Consider the following 16,728-nt stretch of genomic DNA (forward strand, 5'->3'; position numbering starts at 1 on the left):
ATGCCAATTCCCAATCCCCTTCCTGGTCGCTGCGCACTTACCCCCCACAGTCAGATCATCTGGGAGAGTAGAGGCTATCACGTGCTTCCTCCGACACACGTCCAGCCAATCAACGCTTCTTTTCACCTGGCAGCGCGGATATTCTCCAAGATCACACTATCCCCACTCAGGTCCCATCCGCGCTTAGCAGGCGCCCCGACCGCAACTGTAGGAGTCGCTGTTTACAACGACCCGGACCCACCCCGCCAGCTCTCTCCACCCTCTAATACTGCCAATGTATTAGTGTGAACGGCCAGCCAAGCTGGTGACAACCCTGGAGCTGTGAGCTGGATTCGAACAGGCGAAATCCAGCTCACAGCTCCGGGGTTGGTGACGAACGCAATCTCCGCTACGCCACCTAACCGCCCTGTTGGGTGTAACTAGTGACGAGGCACTACTTTGGTCTACCCAGATAAATAACATGGTTACCAGGATGAGTAGAAACATCTCTCCATAAAAAGAATAAATGCCTACCTCCTAACGAATACAACAATTAAAATGGTAGTACAATCTTTAGTCTTGTCCCATCTTGACTACTGCCCAGCTATTTGGTCTAGCGCGTCAAAGCAAGAGCTTAGTAAACTCCAGCTCACTCAAAATAGAGCTGCCCGACTCACTCTTCACTGCTCTATAAGGAATAGTGTGGAGGGAATGCATGCTAGACTGTCGTGGATGAGGGTGAAGGAGAGACTAGCATGCAGGTTTTTAAAGAACATTTGTACCTTGGGTAAACCCACTCAATTGTATTCTATGCTTTTATCCACCAATGATAGACATGACCATAATACCAGACATGCTTCAAGTAGTCACTTCACCCTACCTCTGCCTAGAACCAATGCTCTAAAGAAAACGGCAATGTATAGAGCCATAACATACTGGAATAGGATCCCATTACATATTATATGGACGGAAAACAAGGACAGTTTCAAAAAGAAACTTAAAGGAGCCATAATCCGGAAGGAAATTAATATATGTCATGAGTGTAGCTGCAGCCATGTTATCCAAAACTTCTTCTGTTTACTTTGTGTGTTTTCTTTTCTTTTTAAAGGTATGGTGAAATTTATGTTTTAGTAACATTGATGAGCATTCTGAAAGCAATTCTTAAAAAGATTCACTTTTAAAAACAATCTTAAATTGTATTTAACACTGTAAAGTATTTGTTTCGTTTTTTTGTTTTCTGTTTCTTTGCTTGCATGTAATTTTAGCCATCTTAATTGTTAGTTTCATTGTGTATTGTGTGTTGAGTACTGACTTTTAATAATTCTGTTTTGCAATAATTGTTTTTGTATGTTTTTTTGTGTGGACCCCAGGAAGACTAGCTGGTTGCCATGGCACCAGCTAATGGGGATCCGTAATCAAATCAAATCAAAATCGTGCTCTCTCTATCTCTGTCTCTTTAGCTCTCTCTGTCTCTCTCTCTTTCCCTCTATCTCTCTGTCTCTCTCCCTCTCTTTTTCTCTCTCTCGTGCTCTCTCTATCTTTGTCTCTTTATCTCTCTCTGTCTCTCTCTCTTTCCCTCTATCTCTCTCTATCTCTCTCTCTATATATCTCTCTCTATCTCTCCATCTCTCTCTGTATGTCTCTCTCTCTGTCTGTCTGTCTGTCTGTCTGTCTGTCTGTCTGTCTGTCTGTCTGTCTGTCTGTCTGTCTGTCTGTCTGTCTGTCTCTCTCTCTCTCTCTCTCTCTCTCTCTCTCTCTCTCTCTCTCTCTCTCTCTCTCTCTCTCTCTCTCTCTCACACTGAGAGGCCGCACAGCGCCTCAGATTCTGTTTGCTGTTTCAGGCTTTCAGATTGCGCTGTGTCCTGTGTCGCTCCTTCTCCTCCTCCCACATGTTTATTTGACTTTTCTCCAGTTTAACCTCTTTAGCCTGAGCTGTTGCGTTTTTTTCCTCCAAATATAGCCAAGAGTAAATACCCTAATCCTGTCAAAACAGCAGTCATAGTGTATATTTTCAACAATATGTTTGTTTACCAATAGGTTAAAGTGTTATTAGTGAGATTTTTGTTTATGGAATGTGTTTATAATTTAGCGAATATCCGCATTTCTAAAAACTACATTACCTAGCCCATGCCAGCTTCCTGCAAGCAAATTACTTATGTATGAAATTTCTTTATTTCTCAACATTTTCAGGATTATCTACCACAAAACAGAACGTTGTTGGCATATATTGGAGCATAGTTAGTGTGTCTACCTTCTGTGATCGTTTAGCAACCATCCGCGTTGCAATCAGATTCAAAATGGCGGACCTGTCTCAAAAATAAGAAAACGGACTGTATTTACAGTAGATTTCATTCACGGTTCTAGCTGCATGCCTGGTGATACTAAATCTCAAGAAGGTGCTGAACAAGCTCAGTGGCAGTTCTTCATGTCTGATCATTTTTTGCATGGTGTTATTCACTGTCAAAGACAAATCATAATTCATATTCTCCTTTGTTTCATCACAATTTACTCAAGCCTAGTAACAGACACAATATTTCTGACACTGTGGACACATTCCATGAGATCCATAGATGTCCCTAGATACCAAGAACATGCAAATGGACCTTGTAGAAGTGGAGCAATCTTCCATTTACTTAGGTATGTACTTTTAGGCGGATCTTCAGAAAATAGGGCTCCGGGCTTAAGAGGTTAAGGGGCAATGGATCCTTTAATGCAGCACAAACCGAGCGAGGATGCTGTCATGGCGACTGTCCTTTTAAGAAGAGCTCCGTGTTTGTACGGCTTGTCCCCGAGAGACAACAGGCTCTTTTCTGCACATGTTTACCCCATAGCACCATATAGGATGTTGTAGGATAGGTACAGTACCATATAGGATGTTGTAGGATAGGGAGCTACCATATAGGATGTTGTAGGATAGGAGCTACCATATAGGATGTTGTAGGATAGGGAGCTACCATATAGGATGTTGTAGGATAGGGAGCTACCATATAGGATGTTGTAGGATAGGGAGCTACCATATAGGATGTTGTAGGATAGGCAGCTACCATATAGGATGTTGTAGGATAGGTACAGTACCATATAGGATGTTGTAGGATAGGCAGCTACCATATAGGATGTTGTAGGATAGGGAGCTACCATATAGGATGTTGTAGGATAGGGAGCTACCATATAGGATGTTGTAGGATAGGGAGCTACCATATAGGATGTTGTAGGATAGGGAGCTACCATATAGGATGTTGTAGGATAGGGAGCTACCATATAGGATGTTGTAGGATAGGCAGCTACCATATAGGATGTTGTAGGATAGGTAGCTACCATATAGGATGTTGTAGGATAGGCAGCTACCATATAGGATGTTGTAGGATAGGAAGCTACCATATAGGATGTTGTAGGATAGGGAGCTACCATATAGGATGTTGTAGGATAGGGAGCTACCATATAGGATGTTGTAGGATAGGCAGCTACCATATAGGATGTTGTAGGATAGGTAGCTACCATATAGGATGTTGTAGGATAGGTACAGTACCATATAGGATGTTGTAGGATAGGTACAGTACCATATAGGATGTTGTAGGATAGGTACAGTACCATATAGGATGTTGTAGGATAGGTACAGTACCATATAGGATGTTGTAGGATAGGCAGCTACCATATAGGATGTTGTAGGATAGGCAGCTACCATATAGGATGTTGTAGGATAGGCAGCTACCATATAGGATGTTGTAGGATAGGCAGCTACCATATAGGATGTTGTAGGATAGGTACAGTACCATATAGGATGTTGTAGGATAGGTACAGTACCATATAGGATGTTGTAGGATAGGTACAGTACCATATAGGATGTTGTAGGATAGGTACAGTACCATATAGGATGTTGTAGGATAGGTAGCTACCATATAGGATGTTGTAGGATAGGCAGCTACCATATAGAATGTTGTAGGATTCGCTGTCGACTAAAGACGCACTTCTTCAACCATTATCTGAAATACATACAAAAAAAAAAAAATTTATCTAACCCTAACTAACCTTACTGTCATGCACTTGTCCTATATACTAACCTACACTCACTTTACACACTGGCCTATTTCAGTTATTAGTGCAGTGGGCTGTCGTGTACATCACTGGGACGGCGGGGGGGTGGAGGAACGGAGGATGGATGGATGAACATCCATGTCAGCGCTGACGGGAAGGAACCTCGGATCAACGCCAGCATGTTTAAAGGAGCGGTGGGGGGGGGGCGGTGGGGGGTGCGTAAATTAACACTCGGGTTAATTGATGTTGATGGGGGCTAGGAAATGTGTGTTTTAATGTGTGTATGTGTGTGTGTGCGTGTGCGAGCCTCTGCACACACACACAGGATGTCAGGGATCGTGAAACGGGCTTTTTAGTAATTAGGGAAAGAAAACATTGGTCTGATAACCATATGCTGCCTCCACAAACCACCTCCTCCTGTCTGGAAGTGTTAGCGGATGGGTGGGGGGGAGGAGGAGGGGGGGGGGGGGGGGGGGGCGTCACCTCACAGTCACCTCTTGTACCAAACTCACTGGGCTCAGCTGTGATTGGCCAGAGCTTCCATCACTCACTGTGAGGCAGCATCATTCAGTCTCAGAAGGACAAGTCCCTTCCACATTCCTGAACATCAGTAATCCAACTTTAAATACGATTGACTTTTCAAGTTTTTTTACGTCAGAATTGAGTTCCATCGATTCACGATATGAAAACGTCCTTGAGCAAGACACTTAACCCCCTAACTGCTCCTGATGAGCAGGTTGGCACCTTGCATGGACCTGGTTCTGGGATGTTGGGCCCAGAGCATCAGGCTAATGGACCTGGTTCTGGGATGTAGGGCCCAGTGCATCAGGCTAATGGACCTGGTTCTGGGATGTAGGGCCCAGTGCATCAGGCTAATGGACCTGGTTCTGGGATGTTGGGCCCAGAGCATCAGGCTAATGGACCTGGTTCTGGGATGTTGGGCCCAGTGCATCAGGCTAATGGACCTGGTTCTGGGATGTTGGGCCCAGTGCATCAGGCTAATGGACCTGGTTCTGGGATGTTGGGCCCAGTGCATCAGGCTAATGGACCTGGTTCTGGGATGTTGGGCCCAGTGCATCAGGCTAATGGACCTGGTTCTGGGATGTTGGGCCCAGAGCATCAGGCTAATGGACCTGGTTCTGGGATGTTGGGCCCAGTGCATCAGGCTAATGGACCTGGTTCTGGGATGTTGGGCCCAGTGCATCAGGCTAATGGACCTGGTTCTGGGATATTGGGCCCAGAGTATCAGGCTAATGGACCTGGTTCTGGGATGTTGGGCCCAGTGCATCAGGCTAATGGACCTGGTTCTGGGATATTGGGCCCAGTGCATCAGGCTAATGGACCTGGTTCTGGGATGTAGAGCCCAGTGCATCAGGCTAATGGACCTGGTTCTGGGATATTGGGCCCAGAGCATCAGGCTAATGTTGGGCATGTATGTAATGATTTGGGGGAGATGGGGCGCCGGGCGGGGTGGCATTCCCGTCCAGGGCCGGATTAACGACCGGGCCGTTTGGGCTGCGGCCCGTGGGCCTCTAGTGACGAGGGGCCTCCAAAAAAATGATAAAAAAATAACAAAATATATATATATTTTTTGGAGATCGATGTCATACTGTGACACTGAAATGAAGAAATATTTCATCAACTAAAATATTTAGTCAACAAACATATTTCATCAACTAAAATATACAGTACGGCACACCCCGTGCCTCTCCCTGCAAGTGGCTAATCTTGAGTTTCCGACCCCCCAGTAAGCTAACCATGGATAAATCCAAAAAAAGGAAAGTCTGAGGAAAATAGAGGGTTTAATTCAGCATGGACAGATTAATTTGCTTTCACAACTAACAATGCAGGCTTACCTGTAATATGTGGTGCAAAATTTGCGAACAACGAAAAATGTACTTTTGATTTTATAGATTTTCCACAAATAAGGGAAGGACTCTAATAGAGCTGCATAGTTCAGGGTTTTATTTCAAAGTAGGTCTACAGATGCCAGTGTTTTTTCTAGGGATGTCCGATATTATCGGCCTACCGATATTATCGGCCGATATCGGCATTAAAATGTGATATCGGAAAATATCGGTATCTGTTTTAAAATTTTTTTTTTTTTTTTTTTAACAATTCTATAGAAATGATGTCCGATATTATCGGCCTACCGATATTATCGGCCGATATCGGCATTAAAATGTGATATCGGTTGATATCGGTATCGGAAATTAAGAGTTGGACAATATCGGTATATCGGTATCGGTAAAAAAGCCAATATCAAGCATCCCTAGTTTTTTCTCCTTTTCTGTGTTTATTTCAAAGTAGGTCTACACATGGTAGTCTTTTTTTAAAGTAGACTACTTTTTATTTTATAAATGTTCCACAAATAAGGGAAGGACTCAAATATACCTGAATATTTCAGGGTTTTATTTCAAAGTCGGTCTACAGACACCAGTGTTTTGTCTCCTCTTCTGTGTTTTATTAAAAAATTGGTCTACACAGCCAGTATTTTTTCTCCTCTTCATAAGAGTTTGAGGTTTTTCCTTTGTTATAACAGCAATAAAAAGTCAAAACTTTTCTTTTTGTTGCTTTATAATTCCATTAATGCAATAAGTATAAAGTATAATAAATCGCAAATTACTTTGGGTATGCAATTGTCAGGCGTTTTATGCTAAATGTGGGGTATGCTTGGGGATATATAAAACGTTATACATATGAAGATATGTTATCTTCATTTTAAGGGTAAATAGGTTGTGCGGCTCCCTCAGCATTTTATTTTGTGGGAGGGGGGAAAAGTGGCTCTTTTGATAGTAAAGGTTGCTGACCCCTGGACTAGACGTATAGGGAGGGCTGGAAATCTATAGTGCTCCCTCTGTCCTGTGGAGGGCGGCAATACGCCTATACGAGTAGTCCGCCGGAAATATACAAGAAGAAGAAGAAGAGACTAGACGTAGAGTCTGCTGTCACGCATCTCCACATCCCAGCCCCGACACGAATGAGGCAGATTGGGATCATGACAGACAGCAGAGACCCGCCGGTGCTGATAGCGGATATCCTCGAGTTCCCCCTAGTGACTAGGGGCCTCCACTACACACTAGTAAAAAAAAGAAAAGAAATACGAAAAAAACATTTATATAATCAGATCCAGCGTTTACTTTCACAGCATCTATAGTGACTACTAGTATCATCTCATCTCTATCTATTTTTATAAAAAAATTGTATTGCAAATAAAAATATGATTGATTGTTTGATAATGAGGGGTGAGAGACGTTGAGTTGAAGTGACACTGACGTCCAGGTCCAGGGGTCACTGTCAGGTCAGGTCAGGTGACCACTGACCGCGAGAATTGCACTTGCAAGTTGATCAAGTAGGCTAAGACTCGAGTAGTACTCAATCAATCAATCAGATTTATTTATAAAGCACATTTCACATGACGCGTGTCAACCAAAGTGCTGTACAGAGGGTAGATACACAAGATACATATAGACAACAATCACACTCCGTTTTATGGGAGGGCACACAGGCAAACACATAGAAAAACAGGGCATGAGTCAGTGAACGGGAAAGGCTAGTAGGTAGAAGTGGGTTTTGAGCCTCGATTTGAAGGCATCTATCGAGGGGGCGAGCCTAATGGAGGTGGGGATGCTGTTCCACAGTTCAGGGGCTGCGATAGCAAAGGCACGGCCCCCCCTGAGCTTGAGGTTAGACCTCCGGACTGTCAAAAGTCAGGAGTACTGTATCATATGAGACTCAAAAAACGTGGATAAAAAAGTTAAACGGTGGGAAAGCGGAGCTGCTAAGTTAAAATCTAAACAGGAAAGGGACAGAAAGAGCGCGTTACTTCGGCAAAGCATACCGACTATCTCAACTTTTTTCACCCCGTCAGGTAAGGCTAGCCTGGCTAGCACTAGTAGCAGCAACGTTAAAGAGGCTGAGCCAGGCGCCGCGGGCAGAGAGGACAAGAATGCTAACGTTATTGATGCTAGCGACAGAGAAGAGGCAGCGGCAGCCTCTAGTTCAGCCGGCCCACCGGTGGCTGCCACCTGTTCGTCTACGCCCGCCGCATCTCCACAGCCCAGCTCCAACACCAACACAAATGAGGCAGACCGCGATGATGACAGCCCAGCCACTGTGCGTGCATGCACGTGTATGTGTGTGTGGGGGCCTTCACAAGAGTCTGGCCCAGAGGCCTCTGAATTCTTAATCTGGCCTTGTTCCCGTCACCGTGCATGGCGGTGTGAGTGGCGCACGGGCTGTTTGTGTTTTCCTTCGGTCATGGCGTGCTTTATCAGGGGGTGTGTCTTGGATGGGGATGTGGTGGGGATTTATGTGTGGGGTGTTTGGGGGACTGGCTGTTCCGGGGGGGTTCACATGCCTTCGAGCGACACTGTACTATTGTACTTATTTTATGCCTATTCTGCAATTTATGCATGTTTTTTTATTCTGTCAGTGTCAATTTGTGTGCTGATTTTATGCCTATGTTCATTTTATACAAATTGCTGTGGTGCACTCTGGACTGCGGTCCATGTGTGAAAAGTACTATATAGATAGTTATTCATATTTATTATTGTTATATTGTAGAAATGTGTGCATTGAAATGCCTGTAAAGTCTCGACGACATTGAAAATGAGGGTGACCTCAATTGTCTTTTCGAGAATAAATAAAGGTTGATGATGATTGGACTGTGTTATCGTCTTGTACGCTCAACGCCATGTCTTGGGTTTCCTCCTTTAAGAGCCACATTGGAGCGAATTCCCGACAGCTTAATAGTCACTTGGCAACAACAAGGTCGACTTGAAACTCTGTCAAAAGGAAAGACGTGTTTACAAATACATGGATTTCAAACAAATTTCCATAACCGATTGCTCCACAGTTGAATCATCCTAGCTTTCATTTTAAGTCATTATAAACATTCTCTGTCTCTGTCTCTGTCTCTGTCTCTCTCTCTCTCTCTCTCTCTCTCTCTCTCTCTCTCTCTCTCTCTCTCTCTCTCTCTCTCTCTCCCCTCTCTATCTCTCTCTCTCTCTCCCCCCTCTCTCTCTTGAAACTCTGTCAAAAGGAACGACGTGTTTACAAATACATGGATTTCAAACAAATTTCCATAACCGATTGCTCCACAGTTGAATCATCCTAGCTTTCATTTTAAGTCATTATAAACATTCTCTGTCTCTGTCTCTGTCTCTGTCTCTCTCTCTCTCTCTCTCTCTCTCTCTCTCTCTCTCTCTCTCTCTCTCTCTCTTCTCTCTCTCTCTCTCTCTCTCTCTCTCTCTCTCCTCCCCTCTTCTCTCTCTCTCTCTCTCTCTCTCTCCTCTCTCTCTCTGTCTCTCTCTCTCTACATCTCTCTCTCCCTTCTCTACATCTCTCTCTCTACATCGCTCTCTCTCTCTCTGTCTCTCTCTCCCCCTCTCTCTCTCTCTGTCTCTCTCTCCTCTCTCTCTCTCCCTCCTCTCTCTCTCTCTCTCTCCCTCTCTCTCTCTCTCTCTCTCCCCCTCTCTCTCCCCCCTCCCCCTCTCTCTCTCTCTCTCTCTCTCTCTCTCTCTCTCTCTCTCTCTCTCTCTCTCTCTCTCTCTCTCTCTCTCTCTCTCTCTCCCTCTCTGTCTCCATCTCTCTCTCTCTCTCTCTCTCTCTCTCTCTCTCTCTCTCTCTCTCTCTCTCTCTCTCTCTCTCTCTCTCTCTCTCTCTCTCTCTGTCTCTCTCTCTCTCTCTCCCTCTCTATCTCTCTCTCTCTCTCCCCCCTCTCTCTCTTGAAACTCTGTCAAAAGGAACGACGTGTTTACAAATACATGGATTTCAAACAAATGTCCATAACCGATTGCTCCACAGTTGAATCATCCTAGCTTTCATTTGAAGTCATTATAAACATTCTCTCTCTCTGTCTCTCTATCTCCCTCTACATCTCTCTCTCCCCTCTGTCTCTCTCTCTATATCTCTCTCTACACCTCTCTCTACATCTCTCTCTGTCTCTCTCTCTCCTCCCTCCCCCCTCTCTCTCCCCCTCTCTCTCTCTTTATCTCTCTCTCTCTCTCCCTCTCCCTCTCCCTCTCTATCGCTCTCCTCTCTCTCCCCCCCTATCTCTCTCCTCTCTCTCTCTCTCCTCTCTCCCCCTCTCTCCTCTCTCTCTCCCCTACCCCCTCTCCCCCCTATCTCTCTCTCCCCCCCCCTCCCTCTCTCTCTCTCTCTCTCTCTCTCTCTCTCTCTCTCTCTCTCTCTCTCTCTCTCTCTCTCTCTATCGCTTCTCTCTCTCTATCTCTCTCTCTCCTCTCTCTCTCCCCCCCCTCTCTCTCTCTCTCTCTCTTCTCTTCTCTCTCTCCCCCCTCTCTCTCCTCTCTCTCTCTGCAGATGGGATGAACTGTATGAATAAGGAACATGGTTGCGCCCACATCTGCAGGGAGACTCCCAAGGGAGGCGTGTCCTGCGAGTGCCGCCCTGGGTTTGAGCTGTCAATCAAGAACCAGAGGGACTGTACATGTATGTATCCCCCCCCCCCTGGGTTTGAGCTGTCAATCAAGAACCAGATAGATGATAGATGTTGTATCTATCATTAGTGATGAAGACAGAGTGATGAGTGTTGTATCTATCATTAGTGATGAAGACAGAGTGATGAGTGTTGTATCTATCATTAGTGATGAAGACAGAGTGATGAGTGTTGTATCTATCATTAGTGATGAAGACAGTGATGAGTGTTGTATCTATCATTAGTGATGAAGACAGTGATGTTGTATCTATCATTAGTGATGAAGACAGTGATGAGTGTTGTATCTATCATTAGTGATGAAGACAGTGATGAGTGTTGTATCTATCATTAGTGATGAATCTGAGAGCAGAGTGATGAGTGTTGTATCTCTCATTAGTGATGAATCTGAGAGCAGAGTGATAGACAGAGTCCAATGATTTAACGGTTGATGCCGCAGCAAGCAAACATCACCATAGTGCAGGACTGATAAGAAAACTGCTTCGACAACTCTCTTCCTACTATGTAGACACATACAAATATGTAGCCTACATAATACAAATATGTATGTACGGTGTACAGTATATATTGTATGTAAATATTGCCCTTAGGAGTCTGGGCTATTTTCACCCCTCCTCCCTGGGGATTTTCACATTTTTCTTTTTTACATAATATGAAACTACAGGTTCATACCTTCAAAATAAGCCATCAATTGTAAAATTCGAGCCGATAGTTTTCAATCAATGTCCTATGAAACATTCTGGTAACATTCTAACCTAATCTTAGTTCAGGGCTTTGAAAGAATGAAAGACAATTCAGCTATTTGATGAAAGGACTACACTCCCAGAATTTAATTCACTCCACACCAATTCACACCTGAACAAAGGCCCAGCTTCCAGTCTGTCATTCCTTTGTTATTCCAATGACTGTATTTTGACCCAAGAGGCCCAGAGAGAGTTTTGTTGATAAAGCTAGGGTGCAGAGTCATTAGAAATGTTATTTTCTATACCTTATATATTGTTATTTGTATAAGATGTTTACTCTGTATTTTTATACCAGATTCAAGTTCACGGTCAACTTTGATAAACTGCTTGTAAAACCTAAACAATGTATTGTACAATGAAGTGATGTACATATCGCTGCTGGCGGGACAAAACCTCATAACTCCAAAAACCCAACTTTTCAGCAGATGGAGGATGATCTACTGAGTTGATAAAAAAAAAATATATATATATATATATATATGGAGTTAGGAGGTTTTGTCCCACCAGCAGCGGTGTGTAATTTCATCTTTCCTTGTGACAATATTGTCACCCACTGTAACTGAGAGGCCGTGCTGAGTTTGTTATTTGATCCGAAGAGAATGGACTCTGTTTTACCCATGTGTAATGATAGTTTGTTATCAGCGAGCCAGGTGCAGATTCTGCAGAGTTCTGAGCTGTTTTTTTTTTCAACCTGTAACTTGTTCTTGTCAGAGACCAGCAGGGCTGAGTCGTCCGCGAACAAGAACAAGTTGCAGTCACAAGCTGACGACATGTCATTTGCATAAATTAGGAACAGTAGCGGTCCTAGTATGCTTCCTTGTGGAACACCACAGCTCACTGTGAGGGGGGGGGGATAGAGTACCGTTTACCTCCACCATCTGTTCTCTCTCCTCCAGGTAGGATTGCATCCAGCTCACTGATAGACTATCAAAACCAATTGCTTTTAGCTTGTCATTCAGAATGGAGTGATTGACAGTGTCGAAGGCCTTTTGTAGGTCCAGCATGACCATGCTGCAGTATTTGCCCACGTCCACCTCTTGTTTGTTGTGGTCGTTCAAATAGAGAAGGCATGTGTCAGTGGAGTGGGATGTCTTGGGCTTTATCATCACAGAACTCTTTGATCTTGTCTGGCAGAGTCATAATAACAGAGTTATACTCTCTGTTGGGCATAGATGTAGGGCTTTATCATGTTAGCCTAGCTTGGCTGCACGTTAGCCTAGCTTAGCACAATGAATGGAAGCGAATAACGTGCAGCGAGATAGCTTTCTACTGAATGCACAGAGATACACACACACACACACACACACACACACACACAGCATGTAGGCGTTTATTTCTAGCGTGATTAATTCATTGTTCTGTCAATCAATCAATCAATCACTCGTTCTGCAGAAAGCTATCTGGGCCTGGCTGCTTGTTAGCCTAGCTTAGCACAATGAATTGAAGCAGACAGTGTGGGTTAGCAATTAGGCAATGTCGGATTCATTCTCGCTCGCCGGCTCAGTCTTCATTGAGACTGACTGAGACAGAATTGGCCTAATTCTCGTCTGTCCTCTTCGCCGTGAACACAGAATTCTCCAATACGATTGATAGAGCTGCTGCCAACGCTAATGCTGTGTTGTCGATAGCTTTTCTGCTCAGAGCTCAGTCACAGTGTTTACTTATGGAGATCACCGTCAGTGAAACACCTGTAGACATCCTGAGGTGGCGCTTGGAGAACATCGTTGAGCCATAGAGCTGAGTGGGGAGTGGGGAGTGGGGAGCAGTAAGAAAGGGTTGAGGAAATAGTGTCAGCAGTTTTCTAGAGGTCTGCTCTCCTCTCTGTGATGTCACCCGGAGGAACCTCTTAGAGGGGCTGATGCGGCTGAGCTCTCGAGACACGGAACACGTCGGTAAGTTGTCCGACGCGTCTGATTATCCTCCTAGTGGTGGGTGATATACAGCCGGGACCCAGCGAGACACAGACGTGCTTCAGATAGCAGTGTCCAGCAAACGGCCCGTGTCGGTATGTTAACTTGAAAAAAGGGCAGCGTGAAAAACTACCTAGTAGCGGTGGCTTTGTTTTCCCAGACTTTCATTTTATGGCTCAGTGAGACGGCTCTTTCTCCTGGTGATGAATATTATACGGAGGGAACGGAAAACTGTTCCTGTAATGAACTTCTGTAATAACAAATAACGTTCCATGTGGGCTTTTCATGGATGATATACGAGAGCGGACACTCAACGCCAGAGGCTGAACTGACAGTAACATTATTCTGTGTTGATGGATTCAGGAGAAATAACTCATGCGTTGCCCTGTAAGAGAGAACGGGGCGGGGGGTCGGGACCAAAAAGAAAAATCATCATTTCCATTCTTCGTGCGATCTGTGTACCGAGCGCCCGTGGGCCGTGACTTTGGGAAAGGAGGCTGGGAAATCAACTTTTTATTAGTTACACTTTTTACCTGGCAACACATCTTGTCCTGCTCAGGCGGTGAGAGTGTGTAGAAGGTTGTGAAATCCTCTAAAGTGTCTCCTAATGTCCCCGAAGCAGATCAGAGGAGACTTGGCTGTTGCAATATTTCACCCGCGGCTTCGGGGGCCGAGGGTCTCGCCGATCGTGGAGCGCAGCGCGGCACTAACCCCGGATTAAAGAGAGGCGGCTTCAGCTGGGAGCGCTCCAGATACACCCCTCCCTCTCTCTCTCCCTCCTCTCTCTCTTGCTCTCTCTCTCTCTCTCTCTCTCTCTCTCTCTCTCTCTCTCTCTCTCCCCCCTCCCTCTCTCTCTCTGTGTTGTGGACCAGTGTCTGCTTAAGCCATTCCTCCATCATGTCGAGCAGAGTAACTGCGGGGAGCCCTGTTCCAGTAGAAATCACTGCTACTTTATTACTTTATTACCCCACATTACCCCAGAGGCATCTCTCTCTCTCTTCTATTTGGCCCAACTGCCTCTCTTGATATCATTAGTAGTTTCCAATGTCAGATGCTGTCTACCCTAATAAAACCTCATGTTCCATTGTGATACACACATGACCTTTGACCGGAGGCTCCCAGCAGGGGGGGGGGGGTTCACCTGAGGTCGGAGTATTCCTGTGACCGCCGCGAGAGAATCCCGATAAAAGGGCAAGGGTAACAGTGAGTTCCCATGGTAACAGTCACACACATCGTCACAGTCACACACATCGTCACAGTCACACACATCGTAACAGTCACACACATCGTAACAGTCACACACACATCATAACAGTCACACACATCGTAACAGTCACACACACATCGTAACAGTCACACACATCGTAACAGTCACACACATCGTAACAGTCACACACACATCATAACAGTCACACACATCGTAACAGTCACACACATCGTAACAGTCACACACATCGTAACAGTCACACACAGTCACACACACATCGTAACAGTCACACACATCGTAACAGTCACACACACAGTCACACACACATCGTAACAGTCACACACATCGTAACAGTCACACACACATCATAACAGTCACACACATCGTAACAGTCACACACACATCATAACAGTCACACACATCGTAACAGTCACACACATCGTAACAGTCACACACATCGTAACAGTCACACACACAGTCACACACAAATCGTAACAGTCACACACATCGTAACAGTCACACACATCGTAACAGTCACACACATCGTCACAGTCACACACATCGTAACAGTCACACACACATCGTAACAGTCACACACATCGTAACAGTCACACACATCGTCACAGTCACACACATCGTAACAGTCACACACACAGTCACACACATCGTAACAGTCACACACATGGTAACAGTCACACACATCGTAACAGTCACTCCACACATCGTAACAGTCACACACATCGTAACAGTCACACACACATCGTAACAGTCACACACATCATAACAGCCACACACACATCGTAACAGTCACACACATCGTAACAGTCACACAGACATTGTAACAGTCACACACATCGTACCAAGTGCATTATGTTATGTTTGTAAGTAACACGGTTGAAAGCGGTAGTAGACTCACCTCAGCACCTGAATTGGATCTGTTTCATTGGGGCTGATGATATAAAATGTATAACTCGGTGCACCAGTGCGACTTACACATATGCCCCACCCCCTGTGGGAGAACCAATAGAGAGCCACTTGTCTCATCAGCTGGCAGTCAGCTGGTTGGTGTGACAAGTGGCTCCTAATGCTGAGTGGTTTAACGGGCAGGAGCCTCGCCTGGGGCGCCTTATCAAAGAGGAGGTATCCCGGGGGTCCAGGTGAGCTATATTGGCTCGGGGGGTCCCAGGTGAGCTATATTGGCTCGGGGGTCCCAGGTGGGCTCTATTGGCTCGGGGGTCCCAGGTGGGCTCTATTGGCTCGGGGGATCCCAGGTGGGCTCTATTGGCTCGGGGGTCCCAGGTGGGCTCTATTGGCTCGGGATTGCTTTACGTTTCTGGTTTTGTTTCAGTTTGTTGAAGGACCTGCAGGTGTTTCCAGGTCTTGCTCGAAAAAGAGATCTTTGATCTCAAGTGACTACCTGGTAAAATAAAGGTTAAACAAATGTTGGGAGTGTTGTTTTGTTCATAAAAGACCAGGTTTGCTTCTGCCTCTCTTCACATTGTGTCATATTGATGGGGGAGATTTCTGAGGCTTTTTTAAAATTCTTAGCAAGTTGGCTTGTGTGCTGACATTAAGGGAGGAGGAGGAGACACCCTGTCTTTCTTGACTGTGAAAGTCTACACACTGTCACCAGGGTTTTGGTGATAAAGCCCATTTAGCCATCCTCTGGTTAAGTGCTTTTTACCATGTAACTTGTTCTTGTCAGAGACCAGCAGGGCTGAGTCGTCCGCGAACAGAACAAGTTGCAGTCACAGCTGACATGTCATTTGCATAAATTAGGAACAGTAGTGGTCCTAGTATGCTTCATTGTGGAACACCACAGCTCACTGTGAGGGGGGGGGGGGGGGGGGGGGGGGGGTACCGTTTACCTCCACCATCTGTTCTCTCCGCTCCAGGTAGGATTGCATCCAGCTCACTGATAGACTATCAAAACCAATTGCTTTTAGCTTGTCAATCAGAATGGAGTGAATGACAGTGTCAAATGCCTTTAGAGAGAGAGAGACAGACAGAGAGAGAGAGACAGAGAGAGAGAGGCTTGTTTGTACTGTACTGCACTGCTCCCTCACAGTTATTGTATGTTGCCAGTGACGTGTAACTATGGAAACGGGGGCTGCCAGCACACGTGTGACGACACTGACGTGGGACCCGTCTGCGGCTGCCATCAGAAGTACGCTCTGCACTCAGACAGCAAGACCTGCATAGGTGAGTCTCTGACACGCACACACACACACATACACACTCACACATGCACACACACACATACACACTCACACATGCACACTCACACATGCACACAACACACATACACACTCACACATGCACACACACACACACACACTCACACATGCACACACACACACACACACGCACACACACACACACATGCACACACACATGCAC

At 45.4% G+C, this 16,728-nt stretch overlaps 1 protein-coding gene across 1 annotated transcript in view; it reads left to right on the forward strand.

Annotated features, from left to right (window-relative positions):
• The window catches only part of scube1 (signal peptide, CUB domain, EGF-like 1), a gene marked incomplete at both ends in the record, with an annotated part of 286,301 nt that overhangs the window by 213,728 nt on the left and 55,845 nt on the right, over positions 1-16,728 (forward strand). Inside the window, 2 exons of the mRNA XM_084330915.1 lie at positions 10,336-10,464; positions 16,414-16,530. Coding sequence (XP_084187041.1) covers positions 10,336-10,464; positions 16,414-16,530 — 246 coding nt within the window. The remainder of the gene's footprint in view (positions 1-10,335; positions 10,465-16,413; positions 16,531-16,728) is intronic.

Source organism: Notolepis coatsorum (assembly GCF_963971535.1).
Source record: "Notolepis coatsorum genome assembly, chromosome: 15".
NCBI classification, from domain to species: domain Eukaryota; kingdom Metazoa; phylum Chordata; class Actinopteri; order Aulopiformes; family Paralepididae; genus Notolepis; species Notolepis coatsorum.